Source organism: Megascapheus bottae, chromosome 4, assembly GCF_031878675.1.
Source record: "Megascapheus bottae isolate mThoBot1 chromosome 4, mThoBot2.hap1, whole genome shotgun sequence".
NCBI lineage: Eukaryota > Metazoa > Chordata > Mammalia > Rodentia > Geomyidae > Megascapheus > Megascapheus bottae.
This window is the reverse complement of record NC_143512.1, coordinates 79,365,778-79,387,477: the sequence shown is the minus strand read 5'-3', so window position 1 is coordinate 79,387,477 and position 21,700 is coordinate 79,365,778. Positions and strand designations below refer to the sequence as shown.

Here is a 21,700-nt window from a genome sequence, read left to right as displayed (position 1 = left end):
TGAAGAGGTATTATGATTAGTATTAAAATGTGTCACTTTTCAGACAATGACAATGACATGATCATAGATGTTGTTCCTTCGAGTTAATACAGTGAATTACAACATGTGTTGGCTGGCTTTCCCTCGTTTGTCTTGCATGATGGAGCTGGCCTGAAGGCAGAATTCTGTGCAAGTGTATCAGTGGGATTCTAATTGTGTTCACCTACTGGGAGGCCCTGGCTAGGGAAGAAGGATGGAGGATGAGGATGATTCCCCTGCCTCTCTACCTCTTGGGCTCTCTGGCAGCTGCTCCTTTCCTACTGTAAGTCAGTGTCCTATTAGACCAGTCTCATCCTCTGGGCAAGCAAGGCCCAAGGTTAGGTGCCTCTGCCTTCTCTTACCTTTCTCAGCCATGGCTTCTCTATCTTTAATTATCTTTACATAATTGTAAAAGGGAGTTGTTTTGTGATTGCTATTCTCTTTTTTTCCCCTTTATGGTTAATCTCATGTGGTGACTCTGAGTTTTTTACCTGGTATATTGTATATACATAATTGTTTATTTGAAATAGGGAAGAGAAGGGGGGAAACAAGATGATTGGGAGGGGGTACGGGAGGGAAACGGGGACAAAAAACATGAGAAGGGGTATCAATGTGCAACAAGGAATGCACTCACTACCTGACGAATGTAACTGCAACCCCTCTATACATTACCATAACAATAAAATAAAAAAGGAATTGCTATTCAACAAAGCAGTTTACGTTCTCAACCATCCATCCCCTACCCATTTCTTCCCTCCCTTTTCTCCATTTTGTAGCTGAGTTTCTGACTACATTCCCCTCCCCCCCACTTCTTCACCTTTGCATTACTGACATGCTTTGCTGTGCTATGCCTTGTAGGATATTTAGCTGCATCCCTGGCCTCTATAAACTACCATGAACAAAGACTGCCCACTCCCCACCATCAAAGTGTCCCCTGGCACTGGGATGGGGATTAAGGTGGTGAGAGTACCAATGCAAGTCCAGTTGAGAATCAAGTCCAGTTGAGGCTAGGGATAATGGCTTCCTGAGAACAGTCCCCATATTTCTCTGTCCTCTTCTGAACTATCATTACTCCCCACTGCACGTAATCCCTACCTTAAATCCTCTTTGTTGTAAAGTCTGTGGAGGTTTGTGCTTGACTAAATATTCCATTAGTAAAAATGACACCTTCATTCTTAGGTGGCAATCATGGTCTGCTATGTCCAACAGTGGTTGTCATCTATTTCTCATCTTCCTCCAGTCTTGCTTTTCGATTCCTTCAGAAAAGCACATAGCTCATCAGTCTTCTCTCTTTTCCAATATGTGCATTAGATAGCATACAAACATTTCTCTAGTCACAAGTCACATTCTATGAAGTCTGCCATTTGTTGTTCAATGGAAAGTGAGTTCTAAAGTTTCTGAAATTCATCATGGTATCACGAAGTTATTTTACGAGTAACTTTTTGGATTACCATTATAAATCAAGATCAAAAGAGAATTCTTTAATTCTTTACAATTTTCTTACTTATTTAATTCCTTGCAGAAGCATCAATATTTTATAAATCATGTTTAAACTGTTGGTATTAGAGCTGCTTGGAGATGATGGTTAGGTTATAAGCAAGTGGGAAGCTTTTATTTCATGTTATTATCCAGACTATAGTCTGAGAACAGAAATTTTGGGGGAAAATTCCTCACTTTCAATAATGATTACCATTAATTCGTAGCCATCATCAAAATTATCAGAAGATGATGTTGGTTAGGTATGTCAATACTTTTAGGACAAAGTCATAAATACTAAATTTTAAAATTGAAACACTAACCCTTTCCTTCACTTTGGAAAAGGCATAAAAGTAAGAAACATTTAATTTATAGCTACAATATCAAGTTGCATATTATACAAAAATTCAACAAAAATAATATTTATATATCATGGAGAATCATGGAAAATTTTCAGATTACCTTGTGGCATAACTAAGTAAACAAATCTGCCTATAGGAAAAATGAAAGACAACTGTCTTCTGTTCAAGTTTTAGCCTTTGAAATTGTATTTATTATATGTATTTTTTATTTATGTGTTACCAAGGAATCAAACCCAGGGTTTCATGCATGGTAGGCAAGTACTCTACCACAAAGCCACATTCCAGCCCAGCGAAACTCCCTCACAAGTGCAATGTAGAAATACTATATAGCAATTATATTCAAACACAAAGGAACAAGTTTAGAAGCAATCAGAGACATATAAGCAGTGCAATTACATGTTTTCAAAAATGTTTTCCATTTTATACATTAAAAACCCAGCTACATGTGTTATCTAATATGGTACAGAAAGTTTATAGGGGGTGTGTGTGTAACAAAACTCTGTTATACATTATACATTGTCCTTGGTTCCTGAAGAATACCTTCTGTCTATTCTCCTCTGCTCACTTGCTGACTTGTTCCCCCCACCACCAAGTGTTATTTCTTGTATAAGTTTGCCAGCTTGCCTCTGGGTCAAGATCCCAAGAGAGAAGATCAGGCAAATAAGGTTCAGAGGAGTCCTAGAAACAAATGTCATTTGAGCTTCAGTTTCATAGCATCCTCAGGGCAGTGCAATCGTAGACAACATAGGATGAGCAAATGTTTGTCTGTGTTCCATGCCCCAGATCTCAAATTGAGCACAAGTGTATCAAAAATCTCCAAAGCAAGCTGAATCTTGTAGCTTGACAGTCAATGACTTTGAAATACAGTGCCTATATCTTTTCAGATTATTATTTCCCAAGAGCCCCTGCAGCTTCATGCACCTGGGGTACTTGCTCAGTGCAGACACTTGTTTGCCTCCTCAGTTACACACCTGCCCAGTCCATACTGCCTCAGACATCCACAGAGCCAAGCCGCCAGGACAGCAGAAGGCACAGGGGCAAAGAAGTACGATGGCCACTGCGAAATGCAAGAGAGAGAAGAGGCCTTCCTGGAAGGCCTATCACTATTCTCAAGGTCTCAAATTAGTCACATTTTTCATTTCTGTCTCTGCAATGACAATGGGCACTTTTTTTTTCCAGGCCTCTTCAAGGCCTCCTCACTCTTTTGATTGCCTTCGCCAGCTCCAGTCACCCCACATGGCAGAGCTGCCTGCAGAGCAGCCCGGGGTTGCCATGGCGACGAGTGCTGGCCTAGAAGAGCAAGGGAGAGGCAGCTACCAAGCAGAGCAGGGGAACATGGCAGCAGCATCACTGCTTCTGAGCCCAGCAAGGCCCAGGATACTGAAAATGAAGGGGGCGACAGAGCCATAGAGTGGCAGGGAAGGCCAAGTGAGAGGAAATGAGAGATGTTCCAAACTGGCAAGCATCCCTAGAAATGATATGCTGTCTTCAAATGAAAGAAAAACCCAGGACTCCAAGTGTATTTACAAACACATATACCTGATATGAGTAATGTGTATGCATGTATGTCTACACACACCTGTGCATGTGGGAACAGGGTTCTGTGTGAACCCCTAAGAACTGTGCAACAGACACATGCATATATACGTGTATCTTCAAACATATAAATGCATGCATATCTATGCCTGTATCTTCATGCATATACAATTAAATGCATGTTTATGAGGACGGTCTGTGTTCTCTTACTTCCTGGGAAGAATAATTCTTGAAAAACAGCGAGACAGCTTTGGCGTGTGCCACCAGCTGGTTTGAGCACATTACCACTGACTTTCACCCATCATCCACACGCTAGTCTGCTCCTAATGAAGCGCTGACATGCATTTTTTTTCTTTCATTTATACACACACAAAAAAAGTGAGAATGTAGTTCAGGTACAAATACCCAAAACAAGACTTGCTTAATCAACAAAAACAGTAAGTTCAACAAAGAGAAACTCATAAAGTTAAGGAATATCTAAGCTACCCACCTTTCTAAGCTTCACAGGTTGTTTTTATTTTCTTTTCTCTTTCTTTTTTAATATATCCTATTGTTATTGAAGAGGCGATAGACAGAGCGGTTACAGTTACATGAGCCCCGTAATGAGTGCAATTATTTGTGAACCATGTCTCCCCTTTCTTCACTGTCTCCCAGTTTTATACTCCCGACCCCCCATCCTTCATTATGTCTAGTGAGGACCAAAGACCCCTAATGTATCGATTCAACTTTGTGTGTGTGTGAGTGTATGTGTGTGTGTGTGTGTGTGAGTGTGTGTATGTGTCATAGGGCTTGAACTCGACCTGGGCGCTGTCCCTGCACTCTTCAGCTCCAGACTACCACCCTTCCCATTTTCTAGAGGTTAACTGGAGATAACAGTCTCAGGTCCTTTTGTGCCCAGGCTGGCTTTTGAGCCTTGATCTTCAGATCTCAGCCTCCAGAGTAGCTAGAATTACAGGTGTGAGCCACTGTTCACCTTTTGTTCTACCTTCTCTGTGATTTCCCCCCACTGCCCTCCAAAAGACAGATAAACTAGCAAACAAGACAAAAGGAAAACACAACAAAATCTGGGTACACTGACTCCATTGCTCACACCACAAGGTGGTGCACGCCTGGGTGGTGTCTGATGCAACTCTCCTCTGCCTTACCCCACCTCATCAGTCCTGGAAGACTGTGCAGAGCTGTGCGAGAGGGCCCTGCTTTGCATCTTAGGTCTCAGGCTGACAAGCAGTATTCACACCTCCATTCCCACCTCCTGACAGACCATGATGAATATGTGCCAACTTTTAATCTTCATCTCATTCATTCCTCTTACCTTTACTTTTTTACGTTACCTAACTTACTCTCTAGTAATTATTTAGGAGTTGCTCATTCATGCAACTGAGGTTATCCTACGACCCCATATCCCCACTAAAATATTTTAATTGTGACATCAAGTTCATCCGTGTTAGCAGCCCAGGGAATTTTGACAGGTTCTTTGCTTCAAGGTCTTTCTAACACACAGGAATATTAATAGCAACAAGTGAAATATTCTACAATGGTCATTGTTTATTTAAGTTGCTCAAAGATCTAATTCTTTCCAGAAAGGCCAGCCTTAAGCCATTAAATGGTTATATCCATAGCCTTGTATCTTAATATCTAAAACTATGAGAGAATTCTAATCCCTATTTATTAAGGCACCAAATGGGGAATTTCAGTGGAGAATAAAAGCTTAAACATAATTGTTCAAATATTAATTCATTTCTCAGTGAAGAAGAATGACAGATAATTATACTTCAAGGGGTAGAACACCTGCCTGGCAATTGTAAGGTGCTAAGTTCAAGCTGTAGTTGCACAGAAGGAAAAAGAAAAAAAGAAAGGAAAGGATGGTCATTTTTGTGGATCCAAGATGGCTGCCAATCAGGTATTTTCCAGGTATGTATTTTTCAAATTGCCAGAATGACTCTCAAAGGAACTTATTCAAAGCATGGACTACATGGAGAAAGTAATCAGGTGAGGGACCCTTTTTCCTCCTTCCGTAAGACTGAAGGAAAGGTAACAGGTGACCAATAAGGCAAGTATATATAGTGTCAGCAGGAAAGAAGATGGTAAGAAAATGTGAAAATGTCACTTTCTATCCAGTCCTTGGGGGCCTTTGCCTCTCGATACAACTACCATATTAAATTACAAACCCCCAAACTTCTAAGAGAGAATTGTCTGCTTTTCAAAAACGCTTAACAAATGAATTCAAATGCAAAGACGTACAATTAGGCTACCACTTCAAGAGAAACGAATCCAAATTATTGTTTGGGTGGACAGCATGATTTAAATGGAGGGGAAAGAAACACCTTAAGGTCTTCCCCAACTCAAGCCCCACTCCATTACAAAGCATTCTAAGTGTGCAGCTTTTATACTGAAAACAAAGCTAATTTAAATAAAGGTGGGATACTGGCCTCCAAAAGAAAAGAGATGCTGAATTTCACAAAAGTGAATAATTCACAGTATATTAATGTTAACTCTGAGGCAGACATCCCATTTATGAGATGAAATAAAAGTAAATGTGAAATTACTGAAATTCTACTCTTTAAGTCACATAATTAGGTTCTCACATTTTATTATGCTGCAGTTAAAAAAAGTTCAATGTCCCAAACTCACTTTTTTTTTCAGTCCTCGCAATTGAACCCAGGCACTTGCACTGAACCATAAGGAAGAACAAAATGAATCACACCTAGTGCTTTTGCTTTAGGTTTGTATCTGAGCTAAAGTCATCCTAACTTTTCTCAGGCTGGCCTCAAACTTACACACCCTCTTCTGCCTCCTGACTGGGTAAGGTTGCAAGCATGTCCCATCATGCCTACCTAACATTCATCCCTTACATTTCATTAAAAAATTAATCACGTTGCTTCTTAATTTTCATATGTTATTATTTTCTGCTCTTTACTTGAAATGTTTTAATTTAATGTGACGGTTGATGGGTACAAGGCATCATATTGAATGCCATCCTTCCCATCATTCTTACTTCCATCTACTCATATGGTCACTGACATACAAATTACCATTTGGATGATTCCCTGGTAGTTTAAAACAATTTGCTTAACTTTAGTTGACAATAGTACATACCTAGTTGATAGCTTCAATTTAAATACAAGAAAGGTATGTTCACATTTAAGAAAATGAATCTACTCTAGTGATGATATGCTAATCACTGTCAGGCTTTCTGTTACTCATCTATACTTCCTCAAGATAATGTCTTCAGAAGGTAGCCTGAAATTTTCTCTAACTCAAGCTTTCCCTTGGACTCATGATCCACTACTTTTCCTAAGAAGGGGGATATCATCCCATGAAAAGATAACGTTGATACAACTCTATTTCTTGGATTTGAAAGTATTTCTATTATGACCCTGCAGTAAAAAAACAACTGCCATATTTGTATTATATTTACTATGAGGTAATCTGGCTTTGAGAAATGACCTGTAATATTTGATTATGTCAGGACTACATGCCAGCTAACAACAGGCAAAAGCATTCCAAGATGTGCCCAGGCAAATTTGAGAAACCCTTGCTAATTATTATACCGATCATATCCATTCAGTGATAACTTATTCCTGTCTTATCCCTGGCCTTCTCATTTCATCATGCACCTGGGCTATAATTCAATGATGATCACTTATTCAAAATATGTCCTCCATAAAGCATGCCCCAAGAAGCCAAACATGCACAAATGCTCACTACTCACTCACTGCACTATTATTAGTACTAGTCCATTTTCAAGTCACTGCAGTGGCCAGCCTTTAAGGAGATGGTGCTCCAGTGAAAAGACACATGAAAAGTGACAGATAAGATGACTTGTAGTATATGAGTGTTAAACATGGACTACAACAGATCACTGTTCGTGCAAAGGTTAGAAGAGATAAAAAGACTATCAAAGTAGCTACAGCCTACTCACCCAGGCAAACAGAGGGGGGAGATGAGATGGACCAGGAAGGGGGTAGACACAAAGGCTGGCCTTCCTTAGGGTTTGAACTCCATTACAGACTACATATCCTTCATAGCCCAATTTTTACTGACGAGACCCTCACTTTTGGCACTATGATTTTTATACATTGAATCCTTTCAGAGATAATTAGGATTGGATGAGGTAGCGATGGTGGGACCATTAGAATGGAATTAGTGTGCTTAGAAGAAGAAAGAAAGAAATCATAAAAGACCACATGAAGAAGCTTAAAGGCAGTAAACTAGAGGCCAGGGAAAAAGAGAAGGTTCTTACTAGGAAAGGAATCTGCTGACAATCTGATGTTAAGATTTTTGTCAGCCTCCAGAACCGTGAGAAATAAATGCTTGTCACCTAAGCCACCCATCCCACGGGATTTTGTTTTAAGGCAGCTTGAGCTAATTCACTTACAGTGTTTTGATTTAATGAAGTCTCAAAGCCAGGTTGGACTCTCCCAGCATGAATGCTTTGGCTGTGTTTCCCCTACCTTCTGTAATGTTCAGAAATCTGGGATGCTCTTGTGATTTTGATGTTGGTAATAGTTGTGCTATTCAATATGGTACTCAATTATCTCCTTAATGTTACCCTATGACTGTGTTCAAAATGTCCCACCCTCTTCCCCTGGTAAAGGCTATAAAGCTTCTCAAGTCTTTTGCCATTATGATATTCTTTTTTTAACAAGCATCACCAAACACTGCAGCACCTGAAATGTAGACTGTGCCTGTCAGCGTGAGCGGCTTTGCTCCTGGATATGATGACAGCCCATTTTTCAATAAGCTAACAGTATCATTGTGAAACACTGAGAAGCACAGGACCCCCAGGACAGCCAACCGACTTTAACATTCTTCAGAGGCAACTCACCAGAGCTGTCTATCTTGCAAGATAGGAGTATGGAGCTGGAAGTCCCCAACTTACATGAAAACTATCCAACAGAAAACCTGAGTTCACTTTTCTACTGACTGATGTGAGCAGCTAAGAGAATATTAAGAAGCTGCAAAATATAAAAAAAATGGCTGTATCATAGCCACAAAAGAATTTGATATACTTACTAAGAACAAAAAGTTATCGGCAAAGAAACACAACTACTCAAATATAAAACTAGTGAACTTGTGCTCTTCCTGTAAGCAGCCTGAGGTGACCTGTGAAAATGGTTCACTACTCTCTAGACCCAGAAAACCCCACAAAATCACGCAAGTCAAGAGGCTCAAATCTTCCTGTTCATTTTAAGAATACCAGAGAAACAGCCCAGGCTATCAAGGTATGCATATCCGAAAAGCTACAAAGGAGCTGGAAGACCTAACTTTAAAGGAGCAATGTGTGCCATTTCAGCCTTACAATGGTGGAGTTGGCAGGTCGGCTGGACACAGGGTTGGTGGCCCAAAAAGAGCATTGAGTTTCTGCTGCACATGCTTAAGAACGCAGAGAGTAATGCTGAACTGGAGGGTTTAGATGTAGACTCCCTGGTCATTGAACACGTCCAGGTGAACAAAGCACCCAAGACACGCCGCCGACCTTACAGAGCCCATGGGAGGATTAACATGAGCTCCCTGGGCCACACTGAGATAGATGATCCTTACTGAAAAGGAGCAAAGTGTTCCTAAAGCAGAAGAGGAAGCTGCACAGAAGAAAAAGGTATCCCAAAAGAAACTGAAGAAACAAAAACTGATGGCACGAGAATAAATTTAGCATAAAATAAATGCAAATAAATGAATAAAAAACTTGTGAAAATAGACCTGTGTAGCTAGAACTTCGATGGATCAGAGCTGAAAAAGGCGTGGAACACTAAGCCCTGGTCCACCCTATGTCAAGATGCATTCTACTCACTTACTGGAATTCAAACCCCTTTGTACAACTACTTAAAGATACTCAAAGGGTAGATGGAAGAGAAATGAGAAAGAGAAACAGAGGGCGAGAAGGAGGGAGGCAAGGAAATACAACTCAAAGGAGACCATCTGGCTCCACGTGTAGAGCACATCTTTTGCTACTCTTTGTGATTTCTGGCTTTTTTCAAAATGTATATTATGTTCAGATTAGTTAATGAATCAATGAACCATTGATCTGTTCACTGCACTGGGAAAAAAAAAAAAAAACAACAACCTTGTTCCCAAAAGTAGTTTAAGTTTCTACTTCTTTAAATTCCTACACTTTTTGAAACCAAAAATTATCAGACCGAGTCTCTAGATCAATCTGAAGTGTCCATAAAAGCGAACAGAAGTCACCTGAGTGTCAACTTACTCCAGCTATTACAAAGGCAAAGCAAAGCAAACAGGAAGCAAAACCATGATTATTACATCTTCTCTAAAACCTAAACATCTTGCCACTGATTAAACAGCATATTTAATCAGAAACTTAAAGTTCCCATCTTTACTTTCTTCAGAAGTTAGGACAATATGGACCCAATTAAATTTTTAAATTAAATTTACATTTGATTTTTTTTTCCTCCTGGCAGGCTCCAGTTGGAAAGATAGGAATTGTCTGCATTTTTTATTCAAAGTATTTAAGGAAATATGCTTAAATATGGAAGCCAATCATGGCTCACACTTCTAAAACTGTTCTGATAAAGCCTCATAGGCGCCAGACTGCAGCCCACCAGGACAGAAAATAATTTTCTAGAGACAGCTTGGCAGACTTCACTCTTGAGGTGCAAGAGGCTCCATTCTACTCTCTTCTCTCAACAGCAAATATCTGTGCAAGGAGAAAGTGTACAGGAAATCTTCTCAAATCCATTTAGTATAACTTACAATGCTTGAAGTGACGCAAAGAAAAACACAAAAATTACTTCCATCAAGACTACAGGATAGGTTCTTCCTTTAAGCAATGACTAATGCAGCAGTCCAATTGACATGTTTTATACTTAAATGTTGTCTATGAGTGTGCTTTCTGGATTATTTTCACATGCATTCTATCAGATACAAATAAAGCACTGTGACGTTGTTCTCAATGAGTGAATGACATGTTAAACACAGATGCAATAAAGAGCAAATGCCAGCACCTTGTGGGTCTCAGAGCTTGAGTTCTGCCCCTAACCCTAACCTTCCTTCAGTGGGTCCAGTATGCAAAAGAACATTCATTCATAAGTCATTAGCAAACTCACCTGCATGTATAGGTCAGTGATTAACTGTGTGTTTGCTGTGTGTCAACTGCTATCCTGAGACTTGGACATCAATGACTTTAAAGAGACTTCAGCAAGAAGAATCCTAGGTGAAGAGGAAGAGGAGCATGCTCCAATGAACAAGAGAAGACTGTGGAAGAGTATGACTTTCTTCAGATTGGTGCCCTAATTTTCTGTTCCCAAGGATCTTGAATCTAAGAAATGGCACACCACTGACAAGCACACAGCCAAGTGCTGGTACCATAAAAACACCATGTGCACCTGCCAGCCCAGACTCCGCAAGTGCCTCTGCTTTCCCTCAGAGGTCTCAAGTACCTGACTGTGTGTCATGTGAGAAGAACAATGACCAGAACTCTCTAAGTATTTGTTCAGTGACAGTACCAAGGCTTGGCCTCAGGGCCTGGGAGCTGCCCCTTAGCTTCTCTGCTAACACTCAAGCCACAGCTCCACCTCCATCTTATCACTGGTTAACTGGAAGTAAGAGTCACTCACACACTTTCCTTTGCACACTGGCTTGGGACAGTGATCTCAGCCTCTTGGGATTACAGGTATGATCCAGCATATGTTCACTTTCCACGCCCTCTAAAGATACCTCTGCCATGTACTTTAACTATACAGTTTCTTAATTGGGCCTCGATACACCTGCAAGAAGCATGAAATATAATTTCTCCTGAATCAACAATAACTAGTCATAACTTTCTTACTTAAAAGCTAGCAAGTCAGGTGAACCCAGTCAGTCAACTGGAATCTAACTTTTAAGCTGCTCTTCTAACTCTCTGCTCTATTTGCTATATCTACTTAAGGCACCCTAAGTGGGCACAAACAAATATTTCCTTAGACAAATCCTTATAGAAAAAATAGGTAGGCTGGGCAAGGTGGCTCACGCCTGTAATCCTAGCTACTCAGGAGGCTGAGATCTGAGGATCACAGTTCAAAGCCATCCTGGGAAATACAAAGCCAGGAGACTCTTATTTCCAATTAATCACTAGAAAACAGGAAGTGGGGCGGTGGCCCAAAGGTAGGGTGGTAGCCTCGAGCTGAAGAGCTCAGGGATAGTACACAGGCCTGAAGAGCTCAGGGATACTACACAGGCCAGAGTTCAAGCCCCATGTCCTCCCCACCACCAAAAAAAAAAAAAGGAAGAAAAGAAAAAGTAGGCAGATCTACTTTCAAGCATTAAACAAACACTTCACAAGTAATAATTAGTTATAGAAAAGCCATGTACTGTGAAGCCACCACAGAGTGTTATATTTACTATAGACAAACGGCATACATCAATTTAAAAATAGAAAATAAGTTGAATAAAAAATACATAGCATATCTGGGCCAGGATATGCTAGGTAGAATGCTTGCCTAGCATGCACGAAGACCCAGGTTCAATTCCTCGATTCCACATACATAGAAAAAGCTGGAAGTGGTGAAGTGGCTCAAGTAGCAGAGTGCTAACCTTGAGTAAAGCCCAAGGACAGTGCTCAGACCCTGAGTTCAAGCCCCGCAACTAGCAAAAAAAAAAAATACATAGCATATGAAAAGACAGTTCACAACAGAAGTGTTAGTGAAGAACAGATCAATAACAGGTTTACCCTGAGAAATATTCAAAAAGCAGTAAACTACATTTCTAATCACAATTTTTCCCTAACTGGAGGGTTTAAAAAATATAATTACAAAAGCCAAAGTTGTTAAATCATGTGAAATTTGCCTCATTTATTCCATGCTGAGAGAAAACTAAATTATAAAACTTTTTGGAGGACAACCTGATAGCACTAGTAACCCTGGAAATATTCAGTTTTAGGAAATAAATGTAAATGCCTGGATGAAAAGCATTTAGCCATCCAAACTGCAATCATCGCATCACATGTACTGCCAAAAAATGAAAACGCCATCAATCTCCAAAAATAGAGCTAAGTAAACGCTGTTACATAAATTGGAAACAGACACTTAAAATGAAAGAATGTTGACTTGCTTTACATGTTAAAGGGTAATAAAATAAAATATAAACCATCTTATAAGTTTAAAACTCTACACAAGTTGCATGCCAGTGGATCACCCCTGTTGTCCTAGCTACTCAGGAGACTCAGACCTGAGGATCACGGTTCAAAGCTAACCTGGGCAGAAAAGTCAAGGAGATTCATCTCCAATTAACCAACCAAAAACAGAAGTAAAAGTGGTAGAGCACCAGTCGTGAGTGGAAAAGCTCAGTGGTAGCGTAAGGCCCTGAATTCAAGCCCTGGTATATTTAAATACAAAAGAGAGTAGGAGGAGGAGAGGAAAAGGGGAGAGAGTATTTCTGCTAAAATCGGGATCATTTATTAGGGAGGAATTTACCAACATTGTATTATTTTTATATTTCCAGTGTTTTAATGAATAAGCATTATTTTTGAAAAAAATGTATTTGAAAAGAAGAAACACTAATGTGCTTTAGAATTCCTAAAAAGACATCATCCAGTAAACCTACTCACTACTCACATTTAAAATGGACAAATCATAGCCTTGACTGAGTATGTGTGATATTTAGTTAACTTTTGGTCATGCATTTACTCATTAATCTAATCAAATCCAACAATATTTCAAAAACGAGGGAGGGGATAACAATTTCAATAAGAAATGTACTGATTATCAGTGAATCAACAAGATGTGGTATTTATACACAATGGAATTCTATGCTGCTGTCAGAAAGAATGACATCGCCCATTTGTAAGGAAATGGAAAGACTTAGAAAAAATCATATTAAGTGAAGTAAGCCAGACTCAAAGGAACATAGGCTCAATGGTTTCCCTCATTTGTCATAATGAATAGAAACATTGGGCTCTCCTAGCAGAGATTTACAATAGAGCAAAACCTAGATACATAAGGCCATATAGAATGACGCTAAATGTAAGGACCTCCAGGATACAGAAACAAAAGCCCTATAATGAGTGATCGTTGTCCTTAATGTACTGTTATCTCTCATCTCTTTTGCTGTCCCTTGGCTATCTCATATTGTTACAATATTTCACCTTGTTATCTGATATATTTTACATGTGCCTAATTGGTTATTGGATAGGGAAGGGGGGAATCAAGATAAGTGAGGGGGAGGGAAATAGGGACCATGTCATGAGAAAAGGTATCAAAGTATGTGAAGTAATGCACCATCTATCTGGTGAATATAATGTAACCCTTCTATTAATCACAATAAAAAATATTTTAAAAAAAGAAATGTACTCATTATCTTACTTATGTAGCTGTAACCCCTCTAAACAGCGCCTTTACAATAAAAATTAAGTATAAAAATGTCAATGCAATAAACACAATATTAGTAGAAATTTAATGCAATAAATACAATATATTTAGTAGAAAAATAATATATAAAAATAAAATACTGCCAAAACTGCCATGAACATTGAGTTCTTGGATTTGTGTGTCTGTGTTAGTGGATACAGGTTCTAGGTATCATAATCTGTATAGATTTTTGCTATTGCTTTCTTTTTAGTCTCAGGCATCATGAATCTTCACTAAATTACATATATTTGTTGAAAATACAAATCATTCCTCTAGATTCCTTAATAAGATGTGGTATAATTCAACAAAGCATGTACTATAGATAGTAGAATATTACTTATTAGCAAACCAACTCAACCTATACAAACAGCATGAATGAAACCCATACTACCCACCAGGTTATAGAGACAGATACCATGATATCTACTGTTCCAAAGCCATTTGATGCCTCCCCTAATTACCCTTGAGGGTAATCCTTACCCATTATCCACATCATTCAAGAAACATGCTCTGCTCAAGAAAGAACTATATTGGGAAAATGGAAGACTGAACTGTGATTCTTTTATATTGGGACAACTTGGTTTGCTGCTAAAGAGGCTGTTCTTTCTGTAAATTGTTCTGTGTTGTGGAAGTCAAAACTGCTGTCTTACTCTAATACCTGCAAGATTAAATAAAATATTTGAGAGAAAATGGTAAAATATATCTTAAGAAGGAGACATTTTTAGGTTGAGTAGTCATGTGCAGAATCAAAGAGAACATCATATGTATTTGGAAATGTATTTTTTTCTTCTTTCTATACTATGAACATGACTGCTCCTATTAATACTGAAGCACTAAACACAGCCATAATTATCTTCACTGAGGTACAGCTTATTACCTAATTACTGAACACATACCTAATTATATGTACCTAATTATTATTAGCTACAATATAACAACTACATTGGATATATTATATATATGGCTTATTATATACATATCTATATGGTGGGGGAAGTCAGATTTTAACGACAATTTTTATACTCAATATTTACAAGGTCATGCAATTACTGGTAGTTAGAAACCAATGTGGTTGTGGGGAGTAAGGAAGAGACACTAAGGTGAGTTAAAGTTAGCTATACATAAATCAATTGTATTTCATGGATCACATTCATTATAAATCATCCAGGACATCAGACACTCTCCTGATAATTCCTGGGATAGTGTCAAAATGGCATGAAATATTTAAAGGACATAACCACTAAGGCGAATTCTGTGCAAGCTACCATAGCCAGAATTCTATCAACAAGAATTCTTTATAAACCATGCCAATGGGGAACACTTCTTCCTTACTTCTGATATTTCCTTCCAGATGAAGGAGCTTAATTAAAGGAATACTGCTGGCCTCACTCCAATCCTTCACTTTTTCTGCCTCTGAAGAATAAAGGAGCAACTTGTCTTATTTCTTCCTGCTATCTCTGGAGATCTTCTTGCCTACAGAGAACAAAGGCTCTCTCTGGACTCTCCCAGCTCAGAGGCAGCTCTCCATTCTTTCAAAGAGGGAGTAGAGAAGGGCCAAGGACATGGGCTCTATTCCAGTTGGCAAGACAAAATTGTCTAATGACTGGTGACCATTCCTTTTTCTTCTGTCTTTCAACTTTCCATCTTGCTCAAAATCTGAAGGCAGAAGCAGTGTGAGACATGCTTAATCGGTTCTTTAAAATCATCAACAATTCGTGTTTCTGTTCATCACGTGATTCTTTAAGTAAATATATACATTTGTATGGTTTCTGTGTTTTTGAGTTTAAATGAGAAGTGAGTTGCAGGAAGCATTATGAGACTATGCAAAGGCTCTTAAACCCAATGATTGGATGATATGAACTAGTAAAAATGCATTTTAACTAATGCCTATCTTTTAAATTGCAGTAAAAACCAAATCTCTTGAACAAGGAATTACTCATAAGAAAACTCCAGGTTTTAACTAGGCAGTAAAACATATTTGCTAATTTCAATGGCAGATTGTCCCATTAACCAACCACTGTAGTAGGTACCATGCTTACATCATTCAAAGCTTGCCGAGACAGTAGCATTTTGTCATCTCTATATATTCACAACACATACTTGTCTCACCTGTTTACTTCGGTCCCCAAAGTAACAGAAATATTTTCTGTGATAACATCTATTTTTACTCTGACACCATAATTGGCAGTTCCCACAACAAAACATAAATCTGATTATAAATAACACAAGTGATTGTCAAAATGTTTTTCTGACTAAAGATAAATTAGTCCTATCACACAGGTCAGATTCTGCAACAAATTCTAAAAAAATGCCACTGCATAAATTTCCTAAAAGAGTTATTTCCTTTCGAATTCCTCTTGGGCCAGTAATGCCACATCTTCAAACCTAGATACCTTCAGTATCTTCCCTGCAGATCTTAAGAGGTGAAGATAGAAGTGACAGAAACCACTGATCTTCAAAAATCAATACTAGTGCACATTCTTGACTGTAACCAGGGTGTGGGCGTGTCTTCTCTTTATGCAATGGTTTTTGCCTATGTTTTCTTTTTATCCATGATGTTGTGATGCATACATTATGTTTCCAAACTGGGCAAATGCTTATTATTTGGCCTCAAACAGTGATGCTTATTGAACAGTCTATCATACTCTGCACAGCATTAACTTTCATAGAAAGCTGGCTCATAATCAAATGAAAATATAACACCAGCGAAAACTGATGAAGTTTTACAATTTCTGACCATCAGAGGAACACTTATTTTTAATAATGGTACTAGGATGCAGAGAAAGTTGCCTAATATATTTCAACATATAATTATTAGAATGTCTCAAGACAAAAAATGGCATTCTAGATACAAGTCAACATAATAACACAATATCACGATAGGAAAGGAAAAGAATATACCTCTATTAGAGTGTTAACTTTTTAAATAAAATATAGAAGCAATTACCTTTCTTAATAAAGCGCTCTTTGATACTCTTAAGTGTTTAGTTTGAGACAGTGTCATATTGCGCCCATGTTGCTGCTGGAGAAACTGATTCAATGTCTGGCCACCATACTAATGTTCAAGAATACATGCTAATAGAGTTGGGCTTTAACCCAAAGCCAGTGTCTTCTCTACATCTCCATACCTAATGGTAATGCATCATCAAATTTACTTTTCAGATCAGAAATACACTTCTAGAGTGAAGATGAGCTCCACATCCTACAACATATGTGTATTTATATCTCCAAAAAATATTAGAATGTATTGGAAGGTATACTATATATACTTATGTATGTGTGTGTGTGTGTGTGTATGTGTAGGTACTACAGCATATTGTGTGTGTATATATATATATATAGGTACTATAGTATATTGTGTGTGTGCATATAGACACTATAGTATATCTTAGTAAGCATATCATTTTATTGATACTATGCTGATGAAGACAGGTGAGTATTTGTCTAATGGGGAAGCTTATTGGAAGCACTGTTTTCCTTACTTAGCCATTATTTCTAATTTGTCAAAAAATAATTGATATAAAGTATTACTTCAATAACCTAATATAACTAAGACATTTCCTACAAATCAATTAACCAACATACAAAGCTTAAAATTAGACCTAACCGCTATATGATCCACAGAAAAACAACTGAAAATGTGGTAACTATGTATTTTTTGGTTAGGAGTTTAACATTTAATGGACTAAAATCTCAGTATGATAAAATCTTCCTGTGAGTCTCTTGTGTTGGAGATACTGTTTGTGACTGTACTTGGATTCATCCAACCAGGCAATTTATTAATCAAACAGCTGGAATGACAGACAATGGATGGAAACTATCTAAGACGTTTCATATTTTATAGTATCATAAAAAGCAGTTCCTTTGGCATACAATCAGATAAACTTGGAGCTAGCAACGAGTATCGTGAACTCTTCTATTCACATTAACTTTCCACATATAGTCACATAACCTATCACTCAGCCCTCCAAGTATTATGGTCTTGGAAAGACTTGAGAACAGAGATGAGAGAAACCATAAAAGAAGCCAATGGATGAAGCACAGGTCCTACTAAACTGACGACAGAAATTCACTGTATCACACCTGCAACCAAAGCACTCAGCTTTACAATAACAGGCAATCTATGCTTGGTTTTGTTACTCATCTAAGTGTTGGAAGTTTAACACTCACAACTATATTGTACCTTTTTAAAAATGAAATCTGTGGTGTTTATGCTGGCATTGAGACCTGAACTCAAGATCTGGGCATGGTCCCTTAGCTGCTTTGTTCAAGCCTGGCACTCTTCCACTTCAGCCACAACACTATGTCTGGCTTTTTGGCTGTTTAAATGGAGGTAAGAAAGAGTCTCATAGAGTTTCCTGACTGGGACTGGCTTCAAACCACAATCCTCAGATCTCAGCCTCTCGACTAGGTAGGATTACAGATACGAGCACCCTAAATTAAGGCCTTGCCCAAATTTCACAAAGCATCTCCAGTAGACTGGATGAGTTACTGGCCTTTTTTAATAAACGTAATTTTTATTCAGAAAAAAAATGAAACCTATATTAGGAAGAGCACAGTGTCTCCCTAAAGAAAATAATGTAGACAAGGAAAAACAACAGCAAAAAGTTTTCATCCTCTGTGGATATTTAGGAGATGTGAAAAGAAGTTACTTTAGGAAGTTAAAAATGTAATACTTTGACATTAGTCAAGAATGTGTGAATGCTTAGAGGGGTGACAATGATCAAGATAAATTGTATTCATAAACTGCTTTGCTAATCGGCAACACCTTTGTACAACTACTTAATGATAATAATTAAAAAGAAATAAAATTAAATTTTAAGAACTGGTTAAATGTAGGTATTATGCATACCCAAGTATGTCTGATGACATGAAAATAAGTCACCATAAATTCCAAATATTAAGTTCAGTGGTTCCTTACAGAAGGGCCACCTGATGAAATTATTCTAAAACTTTTCAACCACTCCACATAAATGCATGCCATATGAAAGAGGTTTGCTAAAAACACAACAGAAAATTGCAAATTCTGTAACATTTCCTGGAAAGACACTATGTAATTATGTGTCAAAAGTAATACTGTACCTGAGAAAAATGTAAGTTACCTTTGAATTTTATGGTCCATTATGGAATCATTGTCCTTAGAAATTATTTAACAAAACTATGAATTGCATTTTCCCATTCAAATCATTTGAATTTCATGTTTGCCCTCTCTCTAACAAACTGTTTCACTGGGAGGAAGAACTGCCTTCTATTCTGGAAGATGTGAAGTGGAGAGAGATGCCGTCATTTGACAGTGAGTGACTTTCATTACCAACAGTGAAAACATTAGTGACATCTACAATGGCTGGGTTATACAATTACACAAACACACACCAAATTAAATAACTCCTTTCCACGGGACTATGCCAGTTTTATTAGAACAACAATCTCATGCAGTTACTACAATTGCCATTCAATCAGGTACAATCACTTTCCACCCAGAAGATACCATAAAAGCCATGTATATGTAGGATGCGTGCAGATTTCCTCACGCCCATCAGCGACTCCCTGAAATCACACACAGGCACCGAGCAATATCCACTCCTTCTCCTTCAAAATCATGCTTCACAGGCATACACTAGCCTCTGAAGGGGAAAAGAGAAATTCCTCTCAGCTTGCTTCATGTCATGCTTCTGTTTGAAAGAAATGTTGTCAGATCCATAGTAGAGGCCACATGCTCTGGGTAAGTTCTCTAAGCGTAAGGTTGAAAATAAATTAAACCATCTTTGACAAAACTAATCCCAGTCTTGGGTGAGTGTGAGCCACACAGACCCTGTCAGTTCTGCAAAGCTGACTTCTTGTTACAATGGTTGTAAGCCTCCCGATTTTCCGCATGTGATCATCTTCAGACAAGCTGGACACAGGCAGGCCACCACCCCGGAGTGGCAGGAAGACGGCTGCCCATTCCCCACCCCCCAGGGCCTCGGAACGCACCAGGAGCTACACTCCTTGCAGAGAGAAGCCCTCACCTCACCTCGGGCACGGGTGGATCTGTGCATAGGAGAAACACTGCCGTGGGAGGTCTACCCACCGGATCACCTGAGCTACCCGGGGGGGGGGGGGGAAGCCGGCCAGAACGCCAGGCGACTCCAGGACAGTTCCCGTCCATCCTTCCCACGGAACGCATCGCAGAAACGCCCCGCGTGGGAAGTCCCGGCCACCCCGCGAATGAATGGCCAGGTCTTTGCCGGGTATTTCTCAGATGTGGCGTTGGTGCTTTCCACCCCCCGCCAGCCAACCCCGGGGGGCCTGGGACACCGGGGAGGGGATGTGCGCGCCCCCTTCCCAGGAAGCTCACCAGACTGGTCCCCAGGATCCCCCGGGGAGGGGGGGAAAGGCAGACACCTGGCGACCGCCGCCGGTCTCCCCTACACCCCCAGACCTCCCCACACCCCCAGACCCCCCCACACACACATACGCGCGCGCGGGCACACTCAGGGGCGCGCACACACGCACGCGCGCGCGCACTCACACACACACACACACGCCCTCGTCACCCCGTGCCGACTGCCAAACACAACTTTGGGCATCTGGGAAGTCGCTGCTCTTTGTGGGGACCACGCACACCCCCCCCAAATATCTGGGAGCCGGATTTCCTCCCCCACCCCCTTTCCTAGGGACTTCATTCTCAACATAGTGGATCAAACCTGCTTGAGTACCGATGGATGACAACAAGCTCACGCAGGGAGGGAGAGGGGGGGCCGGGGTAGGAGGGCAGGAGGGGGGGCGGGAGGGGAGGGGCCGCGCGCAGCTCCGCGTTCAGCCATTAATTACCGATTGCCCACCGGTCGCGCCGTCTGTCCTCCCGCTCTGCTAGCCCACACGCACCTCTCGGCTGGCTCTCCAGCCCGGGTCTCGGCGATGCTCTCCCCAGCCCGCTTGTCTATTGTCAGGACGCGGAAGCGCCCCGGAGCCCCGCGATCCGGTTGGAAACGCGTCCTCGGAGGCGTCCCCCGGATCTGGGGGTCTGGCGCCGCGGCTAGGGGCGCCTGTGACTAAGTCCTTCCGTTGTGTTCCCGCACACGTCGCGATGACATTGAGCATAAGGGCGAGCGACCGGCGGAGGGCCGCCCCGCCCCCACCCGCGCCCGCGCCACGGGCCGCCGAGGGCTGCGGGGCGTCCGCGGGGCGGCGGGAGCGGCGCGGCCCCGCACCGGCGCCCTTCCGGGCCACGGGCCGGCGGGCAGTCGCGCAGCCACCGCGCTCGCCCCGCACCCCGGGCTCGGCCGCCCCCCCCCCGCCCGATCGCGGTCCCCCTGCCCCTCCCCACGCGCACACACACACACACACACACACACACACACACACACGCTCGGCCGCCGGGGACCGACCCCCACCGGCGGCCGGGAGGAGGCGGACGCGCCCGGATCCCCGCACCCCGGCCGCGGCCACTCACCGAGCGGCGCGGCGCCCGCCGGCTTCCTGGCGAACATGCGCCCGCCCGCGGCGCCGGCAGCTCCTGGGCCTGGGTTACGGGCGTGCGCGCCGCCGCCCGGCTTCAGGGCAAGGTCAGGACCTCGCCCGATTGCAGCATCCCCGGCTTTTGTTGTCCGAACGCGGGCCGCGGGACCGGCGAAGGCGGCGGCTTCCGACGCGAGTGCGCAGCGCCCGGCCCGGCGGCCCCCGAGCGATCGCGGCGCGGCGGCGAGCGCAGCGCCCCCTGCCCGGCTCCGCGCGCGCTCCGCGGGGCCGCCCCGGGCTCCCCGGCGCCTTCAGTGGCAGCCACCCGCCGGCCGGGCGCGAGCCTGGGGCCGCCGGAGCGCCCCGCGCCGCCGAGCGCCTCCGAGCTGCGCCCCGCCCGCGCCCCGCGCCACCTGTGCCGCCGCCGCCGCCGCCGCCGCCGCCGAGGGCGAGGCTCCTCCCGCGGCGCGCCGCTGCCTCAGCCTCCACCTAAGCCTCGGCCGCCGGCTCCCGCGCCGGGCTGGTGAGGAA

At 41.7% G+C, this 21,700-nt stretch overlaps 1 protein-coding gene across 3 annotated transcripts in view; it reads right to left on the bottom strand.

Moving 5' to 3' along the window:
• Ctnnd2 (catenin delta 2) overlaps positions 1–21,340 on the bottom strand; it is a 770,274-nt gene extending 748,934 nt beyond the window's left edge. For 2 of the 3 annotated variants that reach the window (XM_090332125.1, XM_090332127.1), the window contains exon 1: positions 21,165–21,340. In XM_090332125.1, coding sequence (XP_090188251.1) covers positions 21,165–21,201 — 37 coding nt within the window. In that variant the 5' untranslated portion in view covers positions 21,202–21,340. Of the gene's footprint in view, positions 1–20,596; positions 20,785–21,164 lie in introns of those variants that run through there. The other variant, XM_090332126.1, reaches the window with a different exon arrangement.
• Between the last annotated feature and the right edge of the window lie 360 nt (positions 21,341–21,700).